The sequence below is a fragment of the Lutjanus erythropterus genome, chromosome 23, assembly GCF_056507025.1.
Source record: "Lutjanus erythropterus isolate fLutEry1 chromosome 23, fLutEry1.hap2, whole genome shotgun sequence".
Taxonomy (NCBI): Eukaryota; Metazoa; Chordata; class Actinopteri; order Lutjaniformes; family Lutjanidae; genus Lutjanus; species Lutjanus erythropterus.
Window position 1 is genome coordinate 11,258,441 of NC_139339.1, and position 25,073 is coordinate 11,283,513.

The window sequence follows — 25,073 nt, forward strand, 5'->3', positions numbered from 1 at the left end:
AACAAATGTTTGCCTCCTGTCATAGTTGATGGTTTATTACACTGTTATACATAAATGTCACTGTTTTTTTTTTACCTGTTAGTACTTTGCATGTTTGGATGATGGATGCAAACTACAGGAACATGTATAGGTGTGAATGGAGCCTTGTGCTGCAGTCAAATGTGTGGTTTATCACCTGTTGATCTTCACATGGGTGGAACTGGTCTGTTTGTGCGGAGAGATCAGCTCGCAGGATGCATCCTGTAAACCTGGGTGAGTGGTGAGATGTACAGTATTACAGTACAGTAAATGTTTCGTTTTTTTTAGGTTATTACTTTTAAAATTTTGTCTTACAGCATCTGTCCTGTGGTGAAAGTCGATGAAGCTGCTCTGAATCTACAATCCACAGAAATCTCAACATGGGGAAGATATCTCTGAAGGATAAAGTCTGTCTTTTACTTTCTTTGGGTGAGTGTGGTTTTCTCATAAGTATTCACCTGTAACCTGTGTTCAGCACTTTGGAAGACAAAGTAAAATAGTTTATCCTGCAGCAGATGATTATTATTGATGAATCTGTCAATTATTTGTTAGATTAATTGTCCAGCCTATGAAATATGACAAAATAAGCAATAAATTCCTATTGAATTTACAGAGATGTGAAGCAAAAAAGCAGCATTTGTCTAACATCTTTGGTCAATAACTGACTTGACTAATACATCACCAATACTTTTGGTTAGTCTTCTGTCGACTGTTTTTTTCTGGAGAGCTAAAGGGCCCTTACTGCAAATTTAATAAGTATTTTATTAAATTTAACATAATACAAGATTTTTTGTAGGGACTTACAAAGGCTAAAGCCCAGTAAGCTGAATTTTAATCCTTAAGTGTCTTTGTACATTTTGTACTTTGTACTCATAACACTGTAACAACTATAGAACAAAGCAAATCTTGAACCAATAAGAACTGATGTGAACTGTGCTTGTACTTTTTTGCCAGTATGGATGTAAAATAGGTCTTTGCATCTTGCATTCATAATGATGTTAAAAATCTTAAATGTAACTTGTTGAAAGCTTCAGAAACCCTGTAATAACTGCATTTTCACTTCATGCTATTTGCTGTAAAATCCTGTTCAGTTTACACCGTCTAATGTCCGTAACGGGGTCAGCATGAGGATCTGGGGATTCATCACAACTTATTCCTGAGAGTTTGTGAACAAAGTTTCAGTCAAACTTTGCTTTAAAAGTTATTTCTTGATACTTAATTTAAAAATATATATATATATTTGATCCAAAGTTTACTTGCAACTGTAGCAAAAATATGACTGATCAATTGTTAATACTGCTGACGTTTGTTAAGATGTTAATATTTTAGACAAAACACACTACACTCTCTTTATTCAACTTTAAAGCCTGCAATGCAGTGTAGCGTCAGCTTATCAGTCTGCTTGACAATCCTGTTTTGGTGCAATAAAAAATATTAAAGTGAGATGAACAGACTGAAAACTTAATTTTAATAGACAAAGCAGATATTGATCTGTCAGATCGGATCAGTGTATCACTACTTGAAAGCGTTTTTTTTCCTGTCTGTGCGTTTCCTCAGCCCTGATGCTGATGTGCAGCGCTGCAGAGCGAGAGTACTTCCTTCAGTCGAGGAATCTCAACTGGGAAGAGGCCAGGAGCCACTGCCGGGTACAACATGAACCTCAGTGTTATGTAGATAAAGAGGCTGAAACATGTGGGAGGACTGAGTGAAAATACCGAGGTTGTAATTTTTAAGGACCAATACACATGCCTTTAGCAGCATTTAATTATACAGTTTTTAAATTAAAACAAACGTGTTCAGAGCTAGTAATTGATGGCTTTACAGTTTCAGTTTTGCTAAAATAAAACTGTTGATAATCATTTTAATTTGTCACAAGCACTGATTATTTGAAGTGGGGTTATATGAGGTCTTTATACATAGTCAGTGTATTACCTGCAGTAGATGATAAATGATAATGTACAGTGAGCAGGACTTGAATCAACCTGAAGGGGGTTATTCTGCTTATTACATGGTTACCTACCAAACCAAAAAAATATTAGATTAATTTAAAAATTATTTTATGGATTTGAAAATCATCTTATTGCTCCTCCAGAGTCTAAAATTAGAATGGCAACGACCTTAGAATGTTATACTGACCAATCAGAATTGAGCATTTAACACAGTCATGTAATAATGTCAAAGATTGACTGTTGAACATCTTGTCAGGCCTGTTTCAAAGACCTGGTGACACTGACTCCTGAAAACATCCAAACCATCATCCAGAACCTCACCTCTGAATACTGGATCGGCCTCCGCAAGAACTTCAACTCCACCAGCAACTCCAACTCCACCAGGAACTCCAACTCCACTAGCAACTCCAACTCCACCAGCAACTCCAACTCAACCAGCGACTTCAACTCCACCAGCAACTCCAACTCAACCAGCGACTTCAACTCCACCAGCAACTCCAACTCAACCAGCGACTTCAACTCCACCAGCAACTCCAACTCAACCAGCGACTTCAACTCCACCAGCAACTCCAACTCAACCAGCGACTTCAACTCCACCGGCAACTCCAGTATGCACTGGTCCCGCTGGGCCAATGGAGATCCCCTCACCTTCCAGAACTGGTATCCTGGCTGGCCCGTGTTGAAATCCTCTCTCCCAAAAAAACACTGCTGCAGCTGCTCCTGCACCTGCCCAACAAGGCCGACCCCCACCGTACTGAGGGGGCTTACAAGCCCGAGTGTGACGAGAGGAGCAACAACTCGCACAAGCAGTTTCACTGACGTCACCAACCAAAATGTGACAGGCGTTACAGACGGAGTCTGGGAATCCAGCACTCAAAACGTCACAGATGTTACTGGAATCTGGGAATCCAGCACCCAAGATGTGACAGGAGTTTCTGGAGTCTTGGAATCCAGCACCCAAAATGTCACAGATGTTACCGGAGATTGGGAATCCAGCACCCAAAATGTCACAGATGTTACCGGAGATTGGGAATCCAGCACCCAAAATGTCACAGATGTTACCGGAGATTGGGAATCCAGCACCCAAAACATGGCAACTTCTACTGAATGGAGAAATCCCACAGTATTTACCACAGCTGCGCCCACGAGCACCAGCCTGCCTCCGGTAGAAGCTGAATGTGTGCGATCACCTATACTGTTGGATGACCCCGACCCTGATGAGAACTATATTGAGGACTCTTGTGTGGCCATGCTGAGTTTTGGGGCCTGGGTGGAAAAGAACTGCCTGGAGCTTCTGCCGTTTATATGTTATGACGGTGAGGTGACATTTTTTTTGTCTTTTTTGTTTTATGTGTTTTACGTCATTTTTTGTCCTGTTACATCTTGTACGTCTTGTTACATATTTTCTCTCTTGTTACAGCTTTTTTTTTTTTTTATCATTTTCATCTTTCTCATTATTTTTGTCTTGTTACATCTCATCATTTCTTGTTATGTCTCATATATCGTTTTTGTCTTGTTACGTCTGTCATTCATGACATGCACTAATGGATGTATCAAAGAATTTGTGTTAAAAATGTAGGGAGTAAAAGTAAAAAGTTCTCCGAAAAACGTAGGTACAGTAATTCAGTATTGGTACTTCGCTACTTAGTTACTTCCAACTTTTGGTGTCAGCACTGCACCCAAGCAGTGCAGATCTCTACTAGGCAACAAATGAAGCACCTACTGCAATGTCACCACAACTGCTACATGCAACCAAGTTTTTATTATTATTTATTATACATGGGTCAGAGCCTGCATGTCCCAGTGGACGTTGTGGTTACTGCCAAGCTTAATATTTTGACAATATTATAACAAAACATATACAATAAGATGCATGTCAAAATAATGAAATAACAAAATGTGAAATTAAGAATTATGTACAAAACTGTGCATCATGCTACAATTTAATATGCAGAGTTGTGTTATTGCACAAATTATTGTCATTTCAAATCAGTATTGCACAGGTGAATTGTGAATTAGTTATGGGGTTATAGCTGCTCACATGGGTCCAAGGGCCAGTCTATTGACCCTTGAGTGTCAGACACGCTGAGGGAGGAGTTGCACAGTTTGATGGCTGCAGGCAGGAATGATTTCCTGTGGCGCATCTCAGTAGAATGAGTCTCTCACTGAAAGCACTCTAGTGCCTGACCAGCTCATCATGGAGTGGCTCAGTTTGTTGTACCCTCATCATCCCCTCCATGCTTACTCCTGGTGGAGATAATTAAATCTAAATCCCTTTATTAAATTATGATGTGAGATCTTATGAATTGCTCTTCATCTTATTTCCAGATAGTTTCACTGGCAAGACCATCGTTACAGACATGAACTCCACGAGTGCCACGCTGTCATGGCTGGCCGCGCCTGGTGACATCAGCCATTACCGTTTAGAGGTCAATGGCAACAAAACTTGGACAAAAGATCTGTATAACTTGACTTACGTCCTCATCGACCTGATACCGGGCACCCGCTACTCAGTCCAGGTGTTCCCTGTGAAGTGTGAGAGAGACCTCGACCCGCAGGAGGTCACCTTCTACACCGGTGAGTTTGCCTTGGCCAGTGACACCTGACGGCATTAAAATAATTAAGATTCACTGACGCCTGTTAGCTTCAGTTAACAGTTGTAGTTCCATGCACCTACCTATGAGAAATGGTTCACTGTGCTTTAATTGCATCTCTTAAACTGATTTCATGCAGACACTATGCCTCCAGGTATTCAGAGCATTTTTTTCCTGCTGTAAGACAACATTGATCCCCACTGTTTATAGAAAACGAGGTCCTGTTTACTGTATGATGCACAATTAAATGACAGTAATGAGCTGTTGTAATAATGCAAACACTTTTCTTCTATCCCTGATTATATCTCTCTTTTTTTCCAGACCCCCACAAAGTCCAAAACCTCAGTGTCACCAATGTTACAGACACCTCTGTCTCTCTCCGATGGGACAAACCAGTTGGAAACGTGGATGTCTATGTTATTAAGGTTGCGGGTCGGGAGTTTAAAAATGACACAGAGTCCATAAATATCACCGATTTGATACCTGGAAACAAATACACGTTCACCGTCCTCTCTATGGTTGAGGACAAATCCAAAAAGAGTGAAGAATCCAATATCACAGCATACACCAGTGAGTTTATATCAACTTCATACAAATACAAGGATTATGTTTCTGTAATTGCATTTTTCTCTACAGACATTTGTATGATTTTTACCTCATATTTGATAGAGACAGGAACCACATCATAGGATTGGCACCAGTCAAAGCACCTCAAAGGCTTGTTCAGGTTTATCCTATGATGTTGTGCACATTTCATATTCATCTGTCTGGTTTCTCTTTCAGAGCCCGGGAGAGTGTCCAACCTGAAGGCTTCTAATAATACTAACAACTTGCTGGTGCTTACGTGGGAGCCACCCAAGGGAAACGCGGAAATTTACAATGTGAAGGCTATGAATGACAGTAAAGTGTATGTATTTGTAGACAGTCCAGATTTTATTTACCTGTTTAAATTCAGTTCTATTTACACTGATGTTCGTTTTTAGTCGTGCTGCGAGCCTGGCTCTTAGGGATGCTCATGTCAGTCCGCCACTTTGGTCGAGATCACAGGCTGTATGTAAAGATGAACAAGGCATCTCCACCTCCTCCCACTGTGCAAAAACTAAGCCATGATATCCCAGAAACAACTGAGCGCAGTAGTGATCAGGGTCGGAGCCACGGTATCAAGAGCTCAGCTGCCAATCATGACATGAAACCCCCTTTTTCTAATAACAGATAACTAATTAAAAGCAAACTGATCAGGATACTTGAACGAACACCTACATGGCAGGGTCATGGTTTATGGCCTAAACTGCAGCCAGCCACCAGAGGGTGGTCAGGATGTTTTGGCCTCACTTTTGGGATGCTATCATCTTTATACGTACTCAGTGAGACCGAACGCGGTGCCCAGATGATGAATCCTAATGACTCTGCTGATCCCCTGACATCTCTTTTGGTGCCACCATGACATTTGTGGTTTATCAACTTAAACATTGGGAGGACCATGGCTCCAATGCACCACAGAAATCATAAAGAAAGCAAGAAGCACGCCCTTTTTTCCTTCACACAGGCTTTAAAGGGATAGTTCAGATTATTTAAATTGCAGCTGTATGAGGTACTTATCGATAGTCAGTGTATTATCTACAGTACATGCAGGACGACACGTCCCTGGTCTAAAAAGGCAGAAAGGGGCACCAGAATGGAAGCTAAGAAATGAACTGCAGTGGCCAAGGTGAGCAGCAAAACATATTTTAGCCATTTAAAAAAGGTCCACCTAAATAAATCAATATCAGTACAGTGTATCTAGGATATTTTCACTGTTTTACCTTCAGGCAGCATTTTTCTGATGATAAACCGCTGTTATATAAGCCAAATATTGCTCTCTTGAAAGAAACAAGACTCCTTAAGCAAAATCAGTCATATAACCTTGCAGAAACAGGAGGTGATGGTCTACAACTCTGCAATCTGTTAGTTTGTTTGTGTTATTTTGTGACTTCTGTGTTTTAAACAGTTCAGATTCATCCAGTGTTCCAAACTGCAAAAATAAGACCCAAGTCGTAATAAACTGGTGTTATCTTAACTCAAGTAACTGTTTTCTCCTCTACAGCATATTTTTTAATAAAACCGTGAGCAAAACAGAAGCGACAGTAGATAATCTGCCGACGGGCAGCCGGATAACCCTCACTGTGAGAGTACTGGTCGGTGGCATTCTGGAGGGAAACGCGGTGACCATCATCAGCCACACAGGTATCTCTGGGCTAATGGTTTTGCAGCTGACTGCTAGTTGTTAGAGTAGAGAAATCCATGATTCACAGAAACAGAACAAACACTGTGTCCTGCTGTGTTGAATGTCATTAATGTGACTTTGTGACTCCTGCATACATAGCTCCCGGACCAATATCAAAGCTCACTTTGGTCTCAACGAACAACTCTATCAGTGCCGACTGGATCGCCCCTCCGGGTAATTATTCATTTTTCACCGCCAAGCTCCAGCTGGAGGGTGAAGATGTGAAAACGGACAACGTAACAGAACCTAAGAAGTGCTTTAAAGGGCTGAAGACTGCTGCTAATTACACAGTGACTGTCTACATCGTTAGCGGACACAATCTCAGAGGCCCGCCAGTGTCAGCCTCCACTTTCACCTGTAAGTCACTTTGGTCCCTGTTGTTGTATTTTTTTTTCTTGTGTCTTAAGTTGTAAGCCTTAAGAGTTTGGTCCTATACTTACCATGGTAACAGCAAGTGTGATGTGTTTGATACAACAGCAAATGCTCCTTGAGCAGCTATTTTGTCCTAAATACAACAGAGGACCAACTGGGGCCTGTTTCAGACAGCAGGCTTAAAGGTATAGTTCACCCAAAAAGGAAAATTCAGTCATTATCTGCTCAGCCTCATGCTGACTGAAAGTCAGGCTTAGTTTTTTAGTCCACAAAAGAGTTTCACAGGAAAAGGGTGTTAGAGAATCTAATTAAATCACTGCATCTTTTTCTCCACCCTTCCTTTTCTCAGTGCCAGAACCGCCCAAAAATGCCAGAGCCAAGGTCGTCGGTAAAGATCAAATCACATTCCAGTGGGATCCACCCGACAACGCAGGCACCGTCTCATACTCTGTCAAACTCAACTCCACGTTCTGGAGCTACAACGAGTTGGCCGTTGTGAAAAACGAAACCACCCACACGTTTACTGGCTTGAAGTCAGGAACCAAGTACGAGTTTGAGGTGCGAGTGGTGACCGAAGAGCAGAAAAGTGGCCCAGCAAAAGCAACAAATCAGACAGGTGAGACTCTCAAACCTAAAAGACTGGTTGTATTTTTTCATGCTGCAGCCTAATAGCAATAAACTGCACGTTTCTTTGCCTAACATAAGTTTCTAGAGTTTATTCCTCTCTGACAGTTTCGGTTTGCTAAAAATAAACTGGCAACCCTTCTTGAGAAAAAAAGAAAAAAATCCTTTTTGGTGCATTCAAAGGGACTCCAGCCTCTGAAGTGTGTGAGGCAGCTGTTCAAAAGTACTGAAGCCCATTTCCATTCCACCAATGTGATGAAAAAAAGATCCTGTAATTCATTATAATGAGAAACATTCTCAAAATAATGAGCTAGTACTGACTTAATACCGCAAAATAATGAGAAACTGTTTTGAGAAAGTTTCTCATTATGTGCATTTCAAGATAAGTAACTCATTACTTGCAGATAAGTAACTGATTATTTTGAGATACTAAATCTTAATTTTGACAAAAGTTTTCATTCATCCAATACCAAGTCATTATTTCAACAGATGATATATCTTTATTTGCGGGAGTGGAAGTAACTAATTACAAATACTAAAATTACTGTAATTAAGTATTTTTGGGGGTACTTTTATGAGTAAATTCTGTGCTTTTACTCATACTACGCATTATCAGATGTAATGTACTTAGTTACTTTTGAAAGCGCAGTTGAGTACTGAGTACAATTTGAATCGATATCCAAACCTTTCATCTGCATTTTAGTAACCAGTCAGGTGATCTGATCACAAATGGACCAAAGAAAACCAGGACATTTATGTCATAATCTTGTCAATTGAAAAATAGGTCTAAATATGTGAAAACAGGTGGAGCACATGGACGTACATTACATTATTTTTTTTTTTCTTTTTTAACACAAACACATTTCTGAGAGCCTTTAAACTTTGTTATTTAGGAATGTGACCAAGATATTTGTGCTATAAATTAATATAACCAGTAACACAGGAGACAAAACAAACTGAATATGATTTATTAACAGCGTCTGATCAGAGCCGACATTATTTATGTAAATTTTACAGCATGAATGAGTGCGTGTTTCCTTGTTCTAGCTTCCTCTTCACACAGTCTCTATTTGTTTCTCAGTTCCAGAGAAAAGGGAAATCAGCCTGTCTATGCTGTGCTCTTCGGCAGAACTTCTCCGCTGTGATAAGAACGTCACACGAGCAAGTGTATTTAAGCAGGTACGTCAGTCCACACATGGACAAACACAAATACAGTGGTTTGGGGGATTAGCTGAGGCAAAAGCGAGTGCAGTGGCTCAGTTTTGTGTTTTGTGGGTACAGTTGTTTTTAAAACAGTATTTCCATCACCAGCTTTCTTTATTTTCATGTTTTTTTTTTTGTCGCAGTTGGAGGCACATTTCAAGAACAAGCTGGAAGACAATATTTTCTGGAAACTGGAGGAGTATAAAATCAACAACTAAAGAACACACAAAACATGTTTTTTCTTTTCAAACTGAATGTTTTCGTGTTAATGTGTGTGATATAAGAATTAAGAGGTTATAATTTGCTGGGGGTTTTTTTCTTCTTCACTTTAGAACTAGTAATGATTCTTTTTTTTATTTTAACAATTAAAAAAATACAAATTATACTATACATACTATATAACGATACTGTCATATATTTAATATTTTTGTGGCTTTTCTTTTTTCCTCTCTTTTCACATGTATGGCTCATTCCACGCAGAAAAAGAAAAAAGTTTAAAAGTAAAGTCAGTAAAGGAAGTAAGATTTTGACTGAGTCAGTCCAAAATGCGATAAACTAAGACAAAGTTCTGAGATTATAATGCAAAGTTCTACTTATTAAGTCAAAATTATGAAAAAGGTGGCCAAAATTTTATTCAAATTTTTTTATCATGTTGAAACTTCCAAATGTGCGTCTGATGTTGCAACTAAAGAGAAATCTCTGCATTTAAAGGGCAAGACTGAAAACCAACCTTTAACTTATGTGACCTTTAACACCTCAGGCGGCACTGCAATAAAAACCCCACATGATTGTATAAAGGATATTAGTTGGGCTCAGAAACACTGGAAAATCGCAATATATGCAAATTAAGAGTCTACAGTGCAAAGGTAAAGACAAGATCAAAGATAAATGCCAACCAGGGCCACATTTCACATTGTTTTCAGATATCGTGGATGTCCTGTCCTGTTAAGACGTAAAGAACCATCCAGATTGTTACCAGCCCCAAAGTTCAAAAGCCATCATCTGTGATGGTTATGGGGGTGTGTTAGTGCCCATGGCATGATGGGTAACTGTCACGTCTGTGAAGGCCCCATTACTGCTGAAAGGTACACGCAGGTTTTGGAGCAACATATGCTGACATCCAGACGACGTCTTTTTCTGCTTATACATTCTGCACGTGTTATAACAGCGTGGCTTCGTAGTAAAAGCGTTCAGGTGCTAAACTGACCTGCCTGCAGTCCAGACCTGTCTCACACTGAAAAAAGTCATACATCAAATTCAGCAATTAGTATAAGATATTATATGTTTACTGAGTGCTGTTAAAAGAAAAGGTGATGTAACACAGTAGTAAACATGCTGCTGTGCCATCTTTACAAAAACAATAAAATGATCCATTTTCAACATTAAATATTTTGTTTTTGTATTGTGTTGATTTGAATATAGGTCAAAAGGTTCTTGCAAATCATTGCACTCTGTTTTTGTTTACATTTTACACAATGTCCCAACTCTTTTGGCACTGGGGTTTTATAACACTGTTACGCACATAACTTTAGTTCACTGCTGCCTCCAAACACTTGATGTAAATAAGACAATATTATATTATGAGGAACTATGATTAAAGAAATGACCTCTGATAAATAAGAGTGAAGGAAAGGGGAAGTTGTAATGGTTTCAGGGATCCATAAATGTGCATTTCTACAACTTCTATCAAAAACAAAAAAAAACTTGATTACAGACCAAAAGTGAGATCACCTCGATCTGATGGCTTTGTTTGATAATTAAGAAATAATCAACAGATAATCAGTAGATAGATGATCAGCAGGTCACGTCAGCACATTGACGGTTATGTCAGGTTCTGCTTTGGGCTGTACGTCTGCACATACAACACCTCCAGGGTCAGAGATGGTGGTGTTATTAATATTTACTTCGTACGCACGCTCTGCCAGCTTCCTCTGTTGAATTGAACTCCCTTCTTGAAGACACATTTTATTCAGCTAAATGCACGAGAGGTGGAAACATGAGTGAACAAGCGTGCGAAACAGTGGAAGTAAAAGGACAAAGAGCATCAAACAGCTGCATGGACCTGAGAGACCAGGAGGATGATGCTGAGAGGGAAACACCAGCAGGTTAGTTATAAAGAGCAATAAATAAAGTGCACTTTTATATTAAGAGTGCAACCAAATAAAGAGCTTTAAAAATGTATTCTTGATAAATGAGGATATAATAATACTGTTTTTTTATGCAAGTGGTAAAAGTGACAGTAGTAAAGTGACAGTATGACTTTCTTTTACTGCTGAACTTGTCAGTACTTTGTCTTTCACCCCAAATATGTCACCTGATGAACAAGCAAAGTTGCAGTTATGTTTGGTTTCACAGCATCACAGTGTTATCTTAACAAGCCTCAGAGGCCAAAAGGGGAAATTAAAAAAAAAAAAAAAAAAAGCCAGTCATCAAATAAAAATGGTTAGAGAGGTGGTCATTTCTCCAGAAAAGGTCGTGATGATGCTTTTAAAAAAAGTTTGTTTGTTTTATGATTGCGGACTTCTTCTTTTCTTTTTCACCACCACAGATGGAAGATGCTGCCAAGCTTGTCATCTGACAGCTCGTGTGAGCATTGCTATGGCGACAACAATCCTGATCATGGGACTTATTTTGTCTTTGGTATTATTTGGTGAGTATAAATAAATATAAAATAACACATACAAGATAATACATTGATGTAACATGAACCAAAAACAGATTTTAAAAAAAGAGTGATGCCATAATTTTCAGGACATTGTTTCAGTTTAATTCTGTTATTCTTGACTGTGTCAGTATTTAATTTGTCATTTTTATGTTAGTTGAAGAGAAGAAGCAGCCCAAATGGTGTGGAGTAGAAGTATAGCATGTACTTTAACACAGAGTAAATGTGCAAGTACATCTTTCTTTTCGTGTCACTGCCATACGTTTGGTTTCACTTGATGTTCATTTGTTGTCTGTTTTGTGGACGGCAGCAGCAGAAATGGATCAGACCTCCAACACTTCAGTACAGGAGCTGGTGGAGGAACTGCAGCGGTGCCAAACAGAGCATCATGATCTGAGCCTGATGCTCCGCAGCGTCACTCAGGGTGCATTTTTATTTTCTTCTCTGACATCCTGCAAACGTGACGCCTCTAAGGCTGGGTTACACCAACAAGGATTCTTTTTTAAACCTGATTAAACCGTAGTTTAATTTTAACTTTTAAACTACATTAAAATTTAGAAATTAAATTTTAACCTCTCTTTAAACCTTAGTTTAGATTTTCTTTAAAGTACTTTTATACTTTTCAGCTATCTCTTTAACAGTATTACTTGTTTTTAAAATACTTTTTAGTTAACAAACAATATTACTTCTTTATTGACACTTTCTGGTAGCTAGCTTACAATATTACTTCTTTTTGCACTTTAAGCTAGTTAGCAAACTATATTGATTCTTTATTTATCCTTTCTGGGTACCTAGCAAACAATAGTACTTGTGTTTTTTATACTTTTACGCTGTTAACAATTCTGCTCAGAATTATTATTAATTTTATTTTAATTTCGGCGAGCACCTCCATATTGATTAAACTCTGTTTAATTTCTATTTACATGAATAAACTTGGTTTTACTAAACTGGGATTAATTTTAACAATAAAGGTCTGCTTAATTTTAAATCTGAATTAACTGATTTTAAACCCAGTTTTTCCTAAACTCTGAGTAGTACTAATCACAGATGAACTTAATCCTTGTTGGGGCAGCACAGTGTAAAGGTATGTTTGTGGTCTCAAACGCTTTCCGTTCCTACTCCTCACATCAGTTTTTATCTCTCCTGCTGTGGTCAGACTCCAGGTGCAGGTTGTGTCCAGACGGTTGGCTGTGGTGGAGGAGTCACTGCTACTTCTTCTCAGTGGGACTGCAGGAGAACCGTCGGTGGAACGAGAGCGCAGAGTTCTGCAGGAAACACAACAGCAGCCTGGCTGTAATCACAGACTCTGCAGAGATGGTAACTTTGATTTAGTTTTGTAAATGGAAACACCGTCTAGGCTGAGACTGTGGCAAACACCACATTAATAGATCCAAGGCTACGTCAAGTAAGAAAAATTAGTCAAGATTACATCACACAAAAGACGTGTAATAGATGTTATGGGTACAAATAAGACAGAAATAACTATATATTAGTAAAACTGCTCGATGAGAAAGTTTAAAAACTCTTCTGCAGGTTCACTGTAGACAGACAGAAAACATGAGGCAGCGTTTCTGTCCCAAAATGGATCTAAAGTTCTCTGAATGTTTCTTCCTCCTCAGGAATTTATCCAAGGTGTGATGAGGAAGTTCCCCCAGTTTCCCTTCCTGTGGGTGGGACTGACGGACGTCAAGCAGGAGGGTCAGTGGCTGTGGTGGGACGGGACGGACATCCAGCACTACATGCCGTAAGTCCACACTGGCTTACAGTTCAGTTTGTTAGTTATTTTATTGCAGAGGTGGCAAAAGTACCCACATCCTGCACTCCAGTGGAAGTATACTAAAGTATTTTCTTATTGTTTTGTCTTATGTATTATTTGTCTTGTTATATCTTTTACATAATTTTCGTCTTATGTCTCGTTTCCAATTTTGTTACGCCTTTTATGTAATTTTTGTCTTGTTACATCTTGTTAAGTCGTATTCCTCTTGTCACGTCTTTGATATTGTTTTCGTCTTGTTATGTTGTATTAGTTTTGTTACACCTTTTACATCCCTGTCATCTTGTGACATTTTTCCATCATGTTCGTCTTGTTACACCTTTTTCCATTGTTTCATCTTGTACTAAAACTATTAAAAGTAGAAAGCCCATTTTAAGAGAAGAAAGTACAGACGTTTGCGTTAAAATGGACGTCAAAGTAAAAAGTTGTCAGGAAATAAAAACTAAAGTAAAGTACAGATACCTGGAAAATCTACTTAAGTACAGTTACAAAGAATTTGTACTTGGTTCCTTCCCGTCTCTGTTTTATTGACACAAACAAAAAACATTTTGATTCATACAATAAACAAAACATATATCGTATATGCAATAAGCCAGAAAATATTCACACTGGAGAAACTTAAATCAGAGAATTTGGACATTTCTTATTAAAAAATGACTTAAAGCGATTAATGTCATGTCCGTATATATCTCGTGGACTTCCTGTGTGACAGGGTGCACAAGTATGTGTTGTTCATTTTGTATGTCAGTCTTACAGCAACACAGTGTTGCTGGTTTAAAGTGTATAAATGAATATATTTGGCCCGATGACTTGGTAAGTCTTTTATCTTGTTCCCTCTTTAGATAGAAATTTCTCAATCATCTTCCAGCAGTCGCTCTTGATATGATCTCCTTTCTCCGTTATCTCAGATAAATATGAGTGCATGACTTGTTTCTCTTTTCTGGTTCCTCCACCAGGCAAATTAAGTTAGGTGTAGCACAAGACAAATGTTTTCATGCAGGATTAAATAACAGAAATGTTGAACACCTGACTACAAAGTTGACAGGACAGAAAAATAGGTGAATATTCTGTAGCTCAGCATCAAGCAGTTTGGAGATGAGGCGGATCATTGATGACAGAACGTAATTCCTGTGACATTCACAAGGTCACCTCATTCAGTTATTACTAAAAACTTTGTTCTTTATATTGTATGTTAACAAGAAAAAACTCTAAATACTGATAATAAAATTGAACTATTAGTATTTGTGCTGGGCGTAAGAGAAAAACAAATCCAAGGGGAAAGATTATTATTTCATTTTCATTTAGAGAATAAAGTCAAAATTTAGATGATAAAGTTGAAATGTGGAGAATAAAGTCAAAATGTTGATATTTATTTATTTATTTATTTATTTATTTAATCCGTCATTTAAACAGGTAGTGAGATTGGAATCTCTTTTTCAAGAGAAACCTGTGTACAAAAATAAACATATACAGTTTAAATACAGATGGACAAATAATTTACAGACCCACATTAAACATGTCAGGAAAAAAAAAAGCCATAAGTGTGATTTTAAGTAAATAAATGCAACCTCCTGAAACATTTAAATGAAATAAGAGAATGTAACTTAATATTTCTCTGGAGCTCGTTCCATTTATGAGCATTAAGTCAAAATGTCGAGAATAAAGTTGAAATGTTAAGTATAAAGTCAAAATTTAATCTTATCATTTTAAATAATTAAAACATATCTTCATTTATTGTGCCTGGCACTAATGCTCAAAGTTTGACTCCACTCTTGAAATGCAAAATAATATACAAAAAAAGATAAAATAATATAATAAGAATGTAAAAATATTATACAAAAAACCAATTATAACAACAAAAAAACCTTCCTCTTCTCTTTTTTTCACTTATGCCTGGTCTTTAACATGTATTAAATACACACTGTACAATAACAGCGCCCAGTAATGTACTTCACATCAGAACCCCAAGTATATAAAACATTTTTAATCTAAAGTTCTGTATTTTATTTGAACTAACACACAAACTTTATTATTATTTTTTATTACAACAACATTGTACATAAATACATACAAATACATCACATTGACATACACGTACATACAACTTGGACTGAAAATCAAGTGAACCGTTGTATCTGTCTACATCTAAGTACTTCATACTTCAAACACCACGTACAATAAATATGTTAACACAGATCAGTGTGTGTGTGTTTTGAAGGGTGACAGTGGAGTGGGATGCTGATCACAGAGACTGTGCAGACCTGAGGGGAGGTGGGAGTCTCTTCGCCGCAGACTGTGAGGATTATGGACCCTGGGCTTGTAAGAGAGACCCCTAACGAGCAGCTCTCACCCCTGCACACTTTTATACCTCGTTATGTACAATGTATATATATATATATATATATACAAAATGTGTAACTCCTGCTTCAGCTATACTTTATCATGCAAAGTTATCTGTTACCTTTAAGGATAAAGTCATCTTTGCAAAACTGTGTTTTTAAAGACCTTTATTGAAGAGCTTTACATTTTTTAAGATACATGTAGTTGATATGTATGATGTGACGTCAGAACAAACCCAGACAGAAGACAGGATGATCTGTGCTCATCTGAAAGCGCATTATAAAGTGCACACTGTCACGTCTACACACAAATGTGAATGTTGTCAAAATCTGAATGAAATTGTTTCAACATTTCAAGACAAACTCAACCTCGCTCATTCTTTATATTCCATTTTTAAATAAATCTTTTTATATTCAATCGAACTTTTCAAAGTTTGTGTTCCTTTTAAGGCCCGATTAAAAAAAAAAATCTCCACCCATGTCACTGCAGAAATTTAGATATTTCTTAGTGCTACGATCAGATACACCTATTAGCTTTTTATATAACAATATAATCAGCACTTTGATGTAGTTAAGATGTTTTAAACTGACAGAACAAAAGCAACAAAATCTATTTTAGCCGCTGAAAAAAATGTATATCACTATAAGTGAGTGTTATATTTAGAATATTTTCAGCACTTTACTTAGACAGCCTTTTCTAAATGGAAACCGCTGTTATATAAGCCAAATATTGCTCTCCACACCAAACAAAATAAACCAAAATAAATTATTTTACCTTGCAGAACACAGGATTTGTTGATGTGCCACTGCTTCAATTTGTGCTTCTGTGTGACGCCTGTAGATCAAAACTAACCTTTTAAAACACAGAAGTCACGCAATAACACAAAAAGCAAAGCAGTGGCAGACCAGCCATGCAAGGTAAGATTGCTGGTTTTTCCTATGGAGTTTGGTTGGTCTGGAGAAAATGCTGTCTGATGGCAGAGTAAAGCGGCGACTATACGTAATAAACGGCCTGCCTCTTACAACCCCACATCAAATAATCCCAACTCTCCCTTTAAAGTAACATTTAGGGAGCCCAAATCCTTGTACAATCCTAAATATTTGTGTGGTCCTCGAAGTCAGAGCTGGTGTTTTCAATTGACTTGAAATCTAACTCATGACACCACATTCCAAAACAAATCATCTTTATGCAGATTTAGGATGTATTTTTTTGGTGAAAGTTCAATTCTTAAGTGTCCAGTAAGAGATGTTGATGTTCATCTGTCTCAGAATTCTGGGCGTTTCTGTGGCGGGCTGATTGTCATGAGTGTGCGACCATCCAGCGGGGCAAACACGGGGTACAGCTTCTGTCTGAAGTTTCCGGTGAAGGTGTAGATGTGAGACTTTGTGTCTGCGTTGTAGAAGGAGATCTGGCCCTCTTCGTAGTCTAAGTAGATCCCCATACGTCGAGGCACGAGGCCGATGGGCAGCGTTGTCTCTGGCTTGGTGCAGGCGTAGAACTGGTGCGTGCTGCGCCACAGGACCCAGTAGCCCTGCTTTGGGTTCATGGGGAAGCGGCCGTGACGCTTGGAGTCGGCGGTGGTCAGTCCGACGCGCCAGTAGCCTTCATTGGCGATGTCCACCTCCCAGTAGTGGCGGCCGCTGCGGTAGCCCTCCCATCCTAGCACGCAGGGCCAGATATCGAATCTCTGGGGGCTGTAAGGCAGGTCGGACTGTTGGTGGCCCTCCTGAACCATACGCTGGTCGTCTGACACTTGCAGCCAGGAGTGGTTGGTGTTTACGTCGAGCAACACATCAGCTGAGAGGGAAAAGAGAGACAAACACAAATTAGTTTGTTGTCCTGTGAATGAGATGTTTGCTTTTTCTCTGTTGTATATGACACGAAGATGAAGTGGAGGTTGATCTTACCTTCTGCACTGCAAATCCAACTCCAGACTGAAAACAGAGACACAGACATTATATTAGAGTGACAGTAAATAAAAAAGGAAAATGTTTGTTGGCTATGCTAATGATTTCCAAGGGCTGGGATAAGCGGTCACAAGGTTACAAGGATAAATTTCTTTCAAGCAGGAAATCACAATCAAAAAAAGAAAAAAAAAAGGTTAGGAATCAGCTGAATTGAAATGAAATACACACCTGAGTTGGGGATGTATCTGGGAATTCCTGCTTTCCAGGTCTTTTGCTTTGCCAGTAGCCATAACTGCGGAACCATCTTCTGAAAAGGAAAAAAGAAAGCTAATATGAGAATAGAATATGGGTCATAGGGGAAATTTTATTCCTCACAGTTAGGGATTGGCTGGTTGTGGTGATACTGCTGGTTTTATGGCCAGTCTTGGAGGCTAGTTAAAAGCATTCACAAGTAAGCAGAGAAGTTTATGGTTACCAGAGAAGTTTATGGTTACCAGAGAAATTGCCATTAGTCATCCAAAGTTGTGATGCCTTAACTCCAGCTAAAATAAAATTAAACTAGACTAAGACTAAGTTAAGACTGATACACAAAATATTCCTTCAAATTTCAACAAGGAACTTTGTTTCGTATACCACACCATCATCTGCAAACTTGTTTATCTGCAGAGTCTTTGCTATCAGTTATCAAGGACCTTCATTATTGCAGTTTATCAGAGCAGAGGCAGCTGATTTATTGATGCTCAGGCCATATTCAAAGAGCAGGGTTCACTCAAATCACGCGTTGCATAAGCTCCTCGCATAACCTGGTCATGTCTGCACTGCGTGGCATCGCACGATAATTACCGATTGCTTTCGCTTTTGAGTTTAAGCCAATTTAAGTTGTTTTATAGCTTTAACAAAGGTTTATTTATGTGTTACCAGAGCAATTAAAATATTTATCTAAGCTTATCATTTTATCCTTCTGAAGAACTCAATTTTTTTTTTTTACACGTTATGGTTAAAAAACATTTCTTGCTAAATTCAAAGCTATTTCTCTTCAATTCAACTTGCTAAATAAATGTTCTTTTCTTCTCGTTTGGTTTCTCACCGTGCTGTCTTCTTTGAGCAGAGACCAGGTGATGAACTCGAGCAGTGGCAGCAGGTTACCCAGCCGTTTCTTCTTCAGGCCCAGCAGACGTAACACTTTACCCAGCTCATCACTCTGCACACCACAGTTCTGAGAAAACAAACACTCATTTCAGCTGCAAGATTTGGTGCATTTTCTACTTAAAAAACCAGAGAAAATACTTGCAGACAAGACAGTGAAACTAGATTATTTTCATGTTATAATGTCTACTGTTCTGGACTTTATGCAAAATAGACAAATATGACAAATACTTGAAACTCTCTGCAAGTTTTTGCAGACTTTTGATTTTAGGTTTGCGACTCCTCACCTCAGTCGCCCTCTGCAGCTCCCTGGCCCACTCCATGATCCTCATTTGTGCCTCCTCTTTGGCATCTTTGTGTTCTTTATTTTCCTTTTCATCACTCCCAGATGACCAGGGAGTCTCCTTCAGGAGCTAAGGACACAAAATAGCTAAGTTAAGATTGATATTTTTGCTATAATAAGTTCACTTTTACCACCACGGCAGGAAGTGGCCCAAAGCTCGATCACACATCAACTCTTATGTGTACTGACCATGTCGACGTGGTGAAGTTCGTCAGCCCACTCCAGGATCAGCTTCCTGCTCTCCTCAAGACTACGTTCGATACGCCGATCTGAAGTGTGGGTTTCTTTCTTACTGTTGCCCTCCCCTGGATCAGCACTGCCCTGTTGAGACACAGCACAACACACCGTCAGACCGGGAGTGTATCTTTGTTCCCAGGATTTTAAGTTCCGAAGGTCCTATGTTCCCAGGGTCTTAAATTCCCAAAGTTCCTGTGGTCTTATGTTGTCAGGGGTCCTAAGTTTATGAAAATCCAAAGTGCCTCTGGTCCTGTGTTCCCGGGCTCCTAAGTTCTCATGCTCTACATTCCCATGTTCCTTAGGTTTTATGCTCCCAGTGTCCTATCTTCCCAAAGTTGCACGTTTCCAGGGTGCTATCTTCAGGATCATTCCCGATGTCCTATGTTATTAGGGTCCTATGTTCCCAAGGTCTTAAGTTCCCAGAGTCCTCGGTACCGAATGCTCTATGTTCCCAGAAACCAGTGTTCCCAGGGTTCTGTTTCCAGGATCCTATATTCCCAAGGTCTTAAGTTGTCATGATGGTGGCATACAACTTTGTGGACACCGACATCCACTTGAGTTAGAATGAATTTTAAAAGTATATATTTATAATTATAGTTATAGGCATAGTTCTTGGTGCAGACGGCCCTTAACTGAATTATGTCTGATGCAGAACTGAGGAACAGAAGACCCTGGGAACATACAGTAGGAATGACTCCTGTGAGACGATGTCATACTCTCTTACATAATGGCTACTATTACAACAAGACAATGTTAACGACAAATGAGTTTTGGGGCCAAAGCTCAGGAAAATTAGACACTGACTATTTTTGTTTACATCAGGAGATGTTTCAGAGGTCATCAGGTAGCCTACAGCTAATTTACAGGTCATGTCAGTGTGAAATAGGTTGCATTTACAGGTGTCAAAAGGGTTGGGTTAAAGTCATATGAACCCCTTGTAAAAATCAGGTAACTCCTTACAGTTGGCGTTGATGCCCACCCAGGCTCACGTAACCGGGCTGTAAAAGGGTCAATAAACGTGTGTCCTATCAGCAGCCACCCACCCAGTTAACTAAGTCATCACTCTGCATGACCGAGCAAAGTAATCGTTTCCCCCAGCAACGCTTATCCAATCTGTAGGGTCATAAAACACCTGGACTCATTATGCAACAAATAAGACCCTGTACACACCGTCATCTACTTGTCTTTTGCCCTCTGAATTTACACAGTGACTTTTCATGAGTAATAACATTAATGTGTCTGCTGAGTCCGTGAGACACACTTTTGTTCCCTATATTCCCTTCCTTCCCTTCCTTTCCTCATGTCCTACCTTGCAGACTTGGTCCACCTGCTCCTTCCAGTGATTGATGAACTGCACACACTCCTGCAGGCTGCGTAGGTCCTTGAGGTTGCTCTGGTGAGGATGTTGCTGCAGGAAACACAACAGGTCAAATTTAATTTGAATTTAAGTCAAAACCAAAAGGGAAATGCATGCAGGTTTGAAAATGATCATGATAAAACATAACAGAAGTCGCTGATAAACAAGCCAGTGATTTTTCAGGTACCTGTGAGTTTGTGGTGGGGCTGTTGCTGTTGTTTGTGGGTCTGCTGGGGACCGAGCTGTGAGTCTGGCGGTCCTTCTCGGGCAAGTTCCAGCGTAAGGCCCCGATGGAGCTGCTCTGGGTGGTGCTGCTGTCTTCCAGCAGTAAGCTCACCCCTACAGGGGGACAAGATGTGGATTAAATAACGTCTCTCAGCTAATATCAGCTCACACAGCTGATTTCTAACAGAGACATCCAGCAGAACATGAGAGAACAAGGAAGGGTTACTATTAAATCAATGTAATATATACTGATACGTACACAGCAAATGTGATAATTAGCCTTTCAGAGTGGCTTCAAGGAAGCGTTATAGTTATATTAATGATATACTGCAAACATTTCTGAGCCTCTGATTGAACGCGCCTACATGGACGCCACATTATGTAGCAATAAAGTTGAATTGTCAGTGATTAAAACAAAAATATGTAAAAAATATTTACTTTTAGTTTTCAGGATGCTCTTCTTCTCCATGTTCTTCATTTCCATGGTGGCGTTCTCACTCCTGCGGAACAGAGAACACATGAAAAAAAATGTTTGGTGTATTTCAACAATCAAAAGAAAAAGTGCTCATAATTGAAATAAATTCTCACTATTCTGTACTATTAATTTTTATACTTATATATTATTAGATTATTCTTACAGAGTTGGAGCTAATTTGAACAATTTTGTGTAGTTAAATATAGAAAAATAACATATTTTATAAGTATATAAAGTTTTACATTCCCATTGTTAAATATACCGTACCAGAAAAAAGTTTGTCATATTATTTTGTTATAGATTAATACAGATATCAAAACTATGAAATATGGAATTATGTAGTAAGCAAAATATGAATTTGCTTTCTACGAAACTAAAACAGTCAAGGGAAGAAGGCGAGAAGACATACTGGCCTCTGCGCTTGTAATCAAAGACTTATAGTACCCATTTTTTTTAACTTTATAATTGAAAAAAAAAATAAAAATAAATAAATAAATAAAAAATAATAATTCATATACTTAATTCATACTAACTTAAGTTTTATAGCAGATGTCAAAGCAAGTTGTCAAAATGAGTGATAAAAGTAGTTAAAATCCAAAATATAAGATTTAAAACAAAATAAAACCATTTAAATTACAACAAATACCACAAGTTAAATAAAAGCCATAAGATAAAAGTGGGTTTTAACTGACTGACCACAGACCACATACATAAATTAAAACCTACAATGGAAAATGATTGTTCTAAAATGGTATAAAACATCATAAATACTGAAGAAAAATCTTAAAATAATTAAACATAAGCTTTACCATAGACGTATACAGTAAATATGTAACCCATGCTGATACTGGTTATGTCGTACCTGTGGTCTGAGGGAGCGGTGGTGCAGCTCTGCTGGTCTAGAAGACTGGACAGCCGCTCCTCTATGGTCAACGTTTTTGTTCCTCTCTGGGTCTCTCTGATCTTTGGACTTTTTTTTATGGCCCCTGAGATGGTGAGGGAAACTTTGTGCACAGCTCCCTTACACGAAACCCTCTTCCTGATAGCAGCAGGCACGTTTACCATGAGGCATAAACAGGGCATGACTATAATTTTTTTTATAGCAGTGATCCGTCTCTTGATATCACAGAGTGACGCACATCCTCAGATTTTATCTTGTTATTACTGACACTGTTAATACACTTACTGTTAATGTGTGTTTATATAGTGGGACCTGAGGTGTAATTGGCAGGATGAGGGTCTTATAATAAATTCAATTACTGTGTGACATAATTATTAAAAGAGGCGTTAAAAGGTTCAATATATAATAAAAGAAAAACAAAGGCAAGGGGATTTTTGGTCTTATCTATAAACCATATTTGTAATATTTTGCCAGTGCATTTATATAAAATTTAGCACCAGTAACAGATGGATATCTTTGCACTGAAGAGCAGCTATGTGCTCAAAACATCACTACAGTGCTTTCACATGGTGTATTGAATAATAAGTAGAAAACAGTGGAGCCCTGCAGTGTGCGAGTTTATTTCTTCATTTCATTTGCTTACTTTCGACCCTGCACCTGCCCTCTTTTGGTCTGGATGTACGTGCACACTCCTGCACGATATATCTCTGCCTTGACACACATAATATTATTGATTGGAGATAATTAATGTTTATTGATGTATTTTACTGTCAAACATAAACTGTCATAAAAAAAATAACAGTTGGACATTGACATTGCACTGAGGTAAAAGGACAAAACCATCATAAAGGTTTAATCAGAATCTTATGTATATATCACATGTAAATAAACATGATCTCTTCTGTGTGAACCATTGCACTTATGTTCATATTTTGGCCAGAACTTTATTAAAAAGAGATTTCAAGACAATAGAGACGATTCTGGCACAATAAAGGTCAAACTAGAAAGAGTGCACTCAGCACATTTTTAAGAAACTGTTACTTATCATTTATTTGTATAGAACAGCACAAGCAACTAGGCAGCTTTATAACAACATAATAGATATAGAAATCTACATTTTTGGAGAAACTTAAAAATGAAACTCACACTTTATGTTGCCTATTCATAGATTGGATTATGTAGACGTAGTAGTATCATATTAAATTTCTAAAGTTTTACAACAAACCAAGTTTAATGCAAATTGGTTCCAAATTATGTGAGTTACCAGTCAATTTTGTAAGAATCTTGACCTCTCCAATATGGCGACTGCACAGATGCATAGTGGTGACATAAAGCCGCAACCAATGACGTGCAGTCAAGATAGCAGTGGAGAAAAAAAAACAAACAGGGATTTATTTGTTTCGTATTGTGCCTAACTTTAGTGGATCATAACATATCAGGTATAGAATTAATTTGCAGATAATCATAAGTCATGGTTTGACTGTAAGCTTTAAACAATATAAGTCATAAATAAGTCACTGGGGCACCGTTTATTGCAATTAAAGCAGCAGTAATGTGAATGTAAAGGCTGTATGAGGACACACATGCAGCTATAAGGGAAGTTGTGCAGCACTTTTGAGCAATAAGGAAACTGAGGACTTTATGTAAGTCATAAAAAGACATTAAGGCAAGAAAAAAGGCAACTATAAATAGAATTTGAGGAAATCAGCTAAATTGTTATCGTAAATTGAAAATTATCAGCTAAAACTGAACAGAGTAAAAACAGTGCAGTTACAACATAGTCCAAATTTAGTAAACAGAAAAAGTTTTAAGTTCCGATTAAAAAGAAGGGAAAGACAGACAGAAATGAAGGATTTATTTACATGTTTTTGGACCAAATTAGTATCAGTGGTCCATTTTTTCAAAAGTTATCAAAAACTATGGAAAAACAAATTCTTTCAGTGACTTTAATCATAATCATGATGGAGTTTTCTTTGACTTTGAGGCCAAAGAGTCTACGAGCAAGTCGCTGCTTCAGATATTTGCATAGAAGGAAAAAGGAAGTAGCTTGGGACAAAACCAATATGACATCACTACTCTAGTGCAATCAATGAGCAGCCGTGCTTCAGCCTGGAGTTCCGTTCTAGTAACACATGGGCAACCAATTATCTAACAATAAGCTAAGCTAAACTAAGCTAAGGTTAGCCAGCTGACTGTGGCTTTGCTACACTGAATGAATCTGGCCTTGGTTGTGCTGTACCGGTAAAATATAGAAACATTACACTGTTTTGGTCGATGACCAGACCGATGCTTGATCGTAGCTGCAGACGGCAAGTGCGAGCAACAGGACGCTGACTGCAGTTCACTTATAAGCCAGGATATAAGTACATAAGTAAAAGTACTCATTATTCAAAAGAAATTGTGCTGTGAATTGAATATGTTGTCTATATTATCTTACTGGATTATTATTCAAGATGCATCAATGTGCAAGGAGGATTTTACTAGTTTATATACTGTTTGGTAATTTAATCTAACTATGCATCATACTTTATGAGCTGATTACATGTTTTGAATGTAAAATCACAATCTGCAGACTGAAAAGGGCATAAATTGTCTTTGAACTGTAATAGAGTAGGAGCACAATGCAGCCTAATATGGAAGCATTTCAAACTTTTACATAAGTCCATCATTTGAGTTAATGTAG

At 38.3% G+C, this 25,073-nt stretch overlaps 3 protein-coding genes across 3 annotated transcripts; 2 read left to right on the forward strand and 1 right to left on the reverse strand.

The window, feature by feature from the left end:
• Positions 1–304: 304 nt before the first annotated feature.
• Positions 305–9,566, forward strand: LOC146305654 (receptor-type tyrosine-protein phosphatase eta). Its single transcript, XM_084713124.1, has 11 exons — positions 305–447; positions 1,576–1,664; positions 2,224–2,317; positions 2,552–3,283; positions 4,296–4,544; positions 4,883–5,131; positions 5,345–5,532; positions 6,493–6,784; positions 6,924–7,181; positions 7,546–7,812; positions 8,902–9,566. Exons 1-11 carry the CDS (start codon positions 399–401, stop codon positions 9,321–9,323), a joined length of 2,889 nt encoding a protein of 962 aa, XP_084569250.1. The 5' UTR covers positions 305–398; the 3' UTR covers positions 9,324–9,566.
• A 1,353-nt stretch (positions 9,567–10,919) lies between these two features.
• On the forward strand, positions 10,920–15,838 carry LOC146305655 (natural killer cells antigen CD94-like). Its single transcript, XM_084712601.1, has 6 exons — positions 10,920–11,128; positions 11,572–11,673; positions 11,996–12,109; positions 12,842–13,002; positions 13,305–13,429; positions 15,678–15,838. The coding sequence occupies exons 1-6, from the start codon at positions 11,020–11,022 to the stop codon at positions 15,793–15,795; spliced, it is 729 nt and encodes a 242-aa protein (XP_084568727.1). The 5' UTR covers positions 10,920–11,019; the 3' UTR covers positions 15,796–15,838.
• Positions 15,839–15,949: 111 nt separating this feature from the next.
• LOC146305656 (E3 ubiquitin-protein ligase TRIM21) lies at positions 15,950–21,534 on the reverse strand. The gene is made up of 9 exons (XM_084712600.1): positions 21,453–21,534; positions 20,977–21,128; positions 20,742–20,840; positions 19,385–19,516; positions 19,140–19,265; positions 18,794–18,922; positions 17,935–18,013; positions 17,707–17,733; positions 15,950–17,596 (listed from the first exon to the last, which is right to left on the reverse strand). The coding sequence occupies exons 1-9, from the start codon at positions 21,532–21,534 to the stop codon at positions 17,064–17,066; spliced, it is 1,359 nt and encodes a 452-aa protein (XP_084568726.1). The 3' UTR covers positions 15,950–17,063.
• Between the last annotated feature and the right edge of the window lie 3,539 nt (positions 21,535–25,073).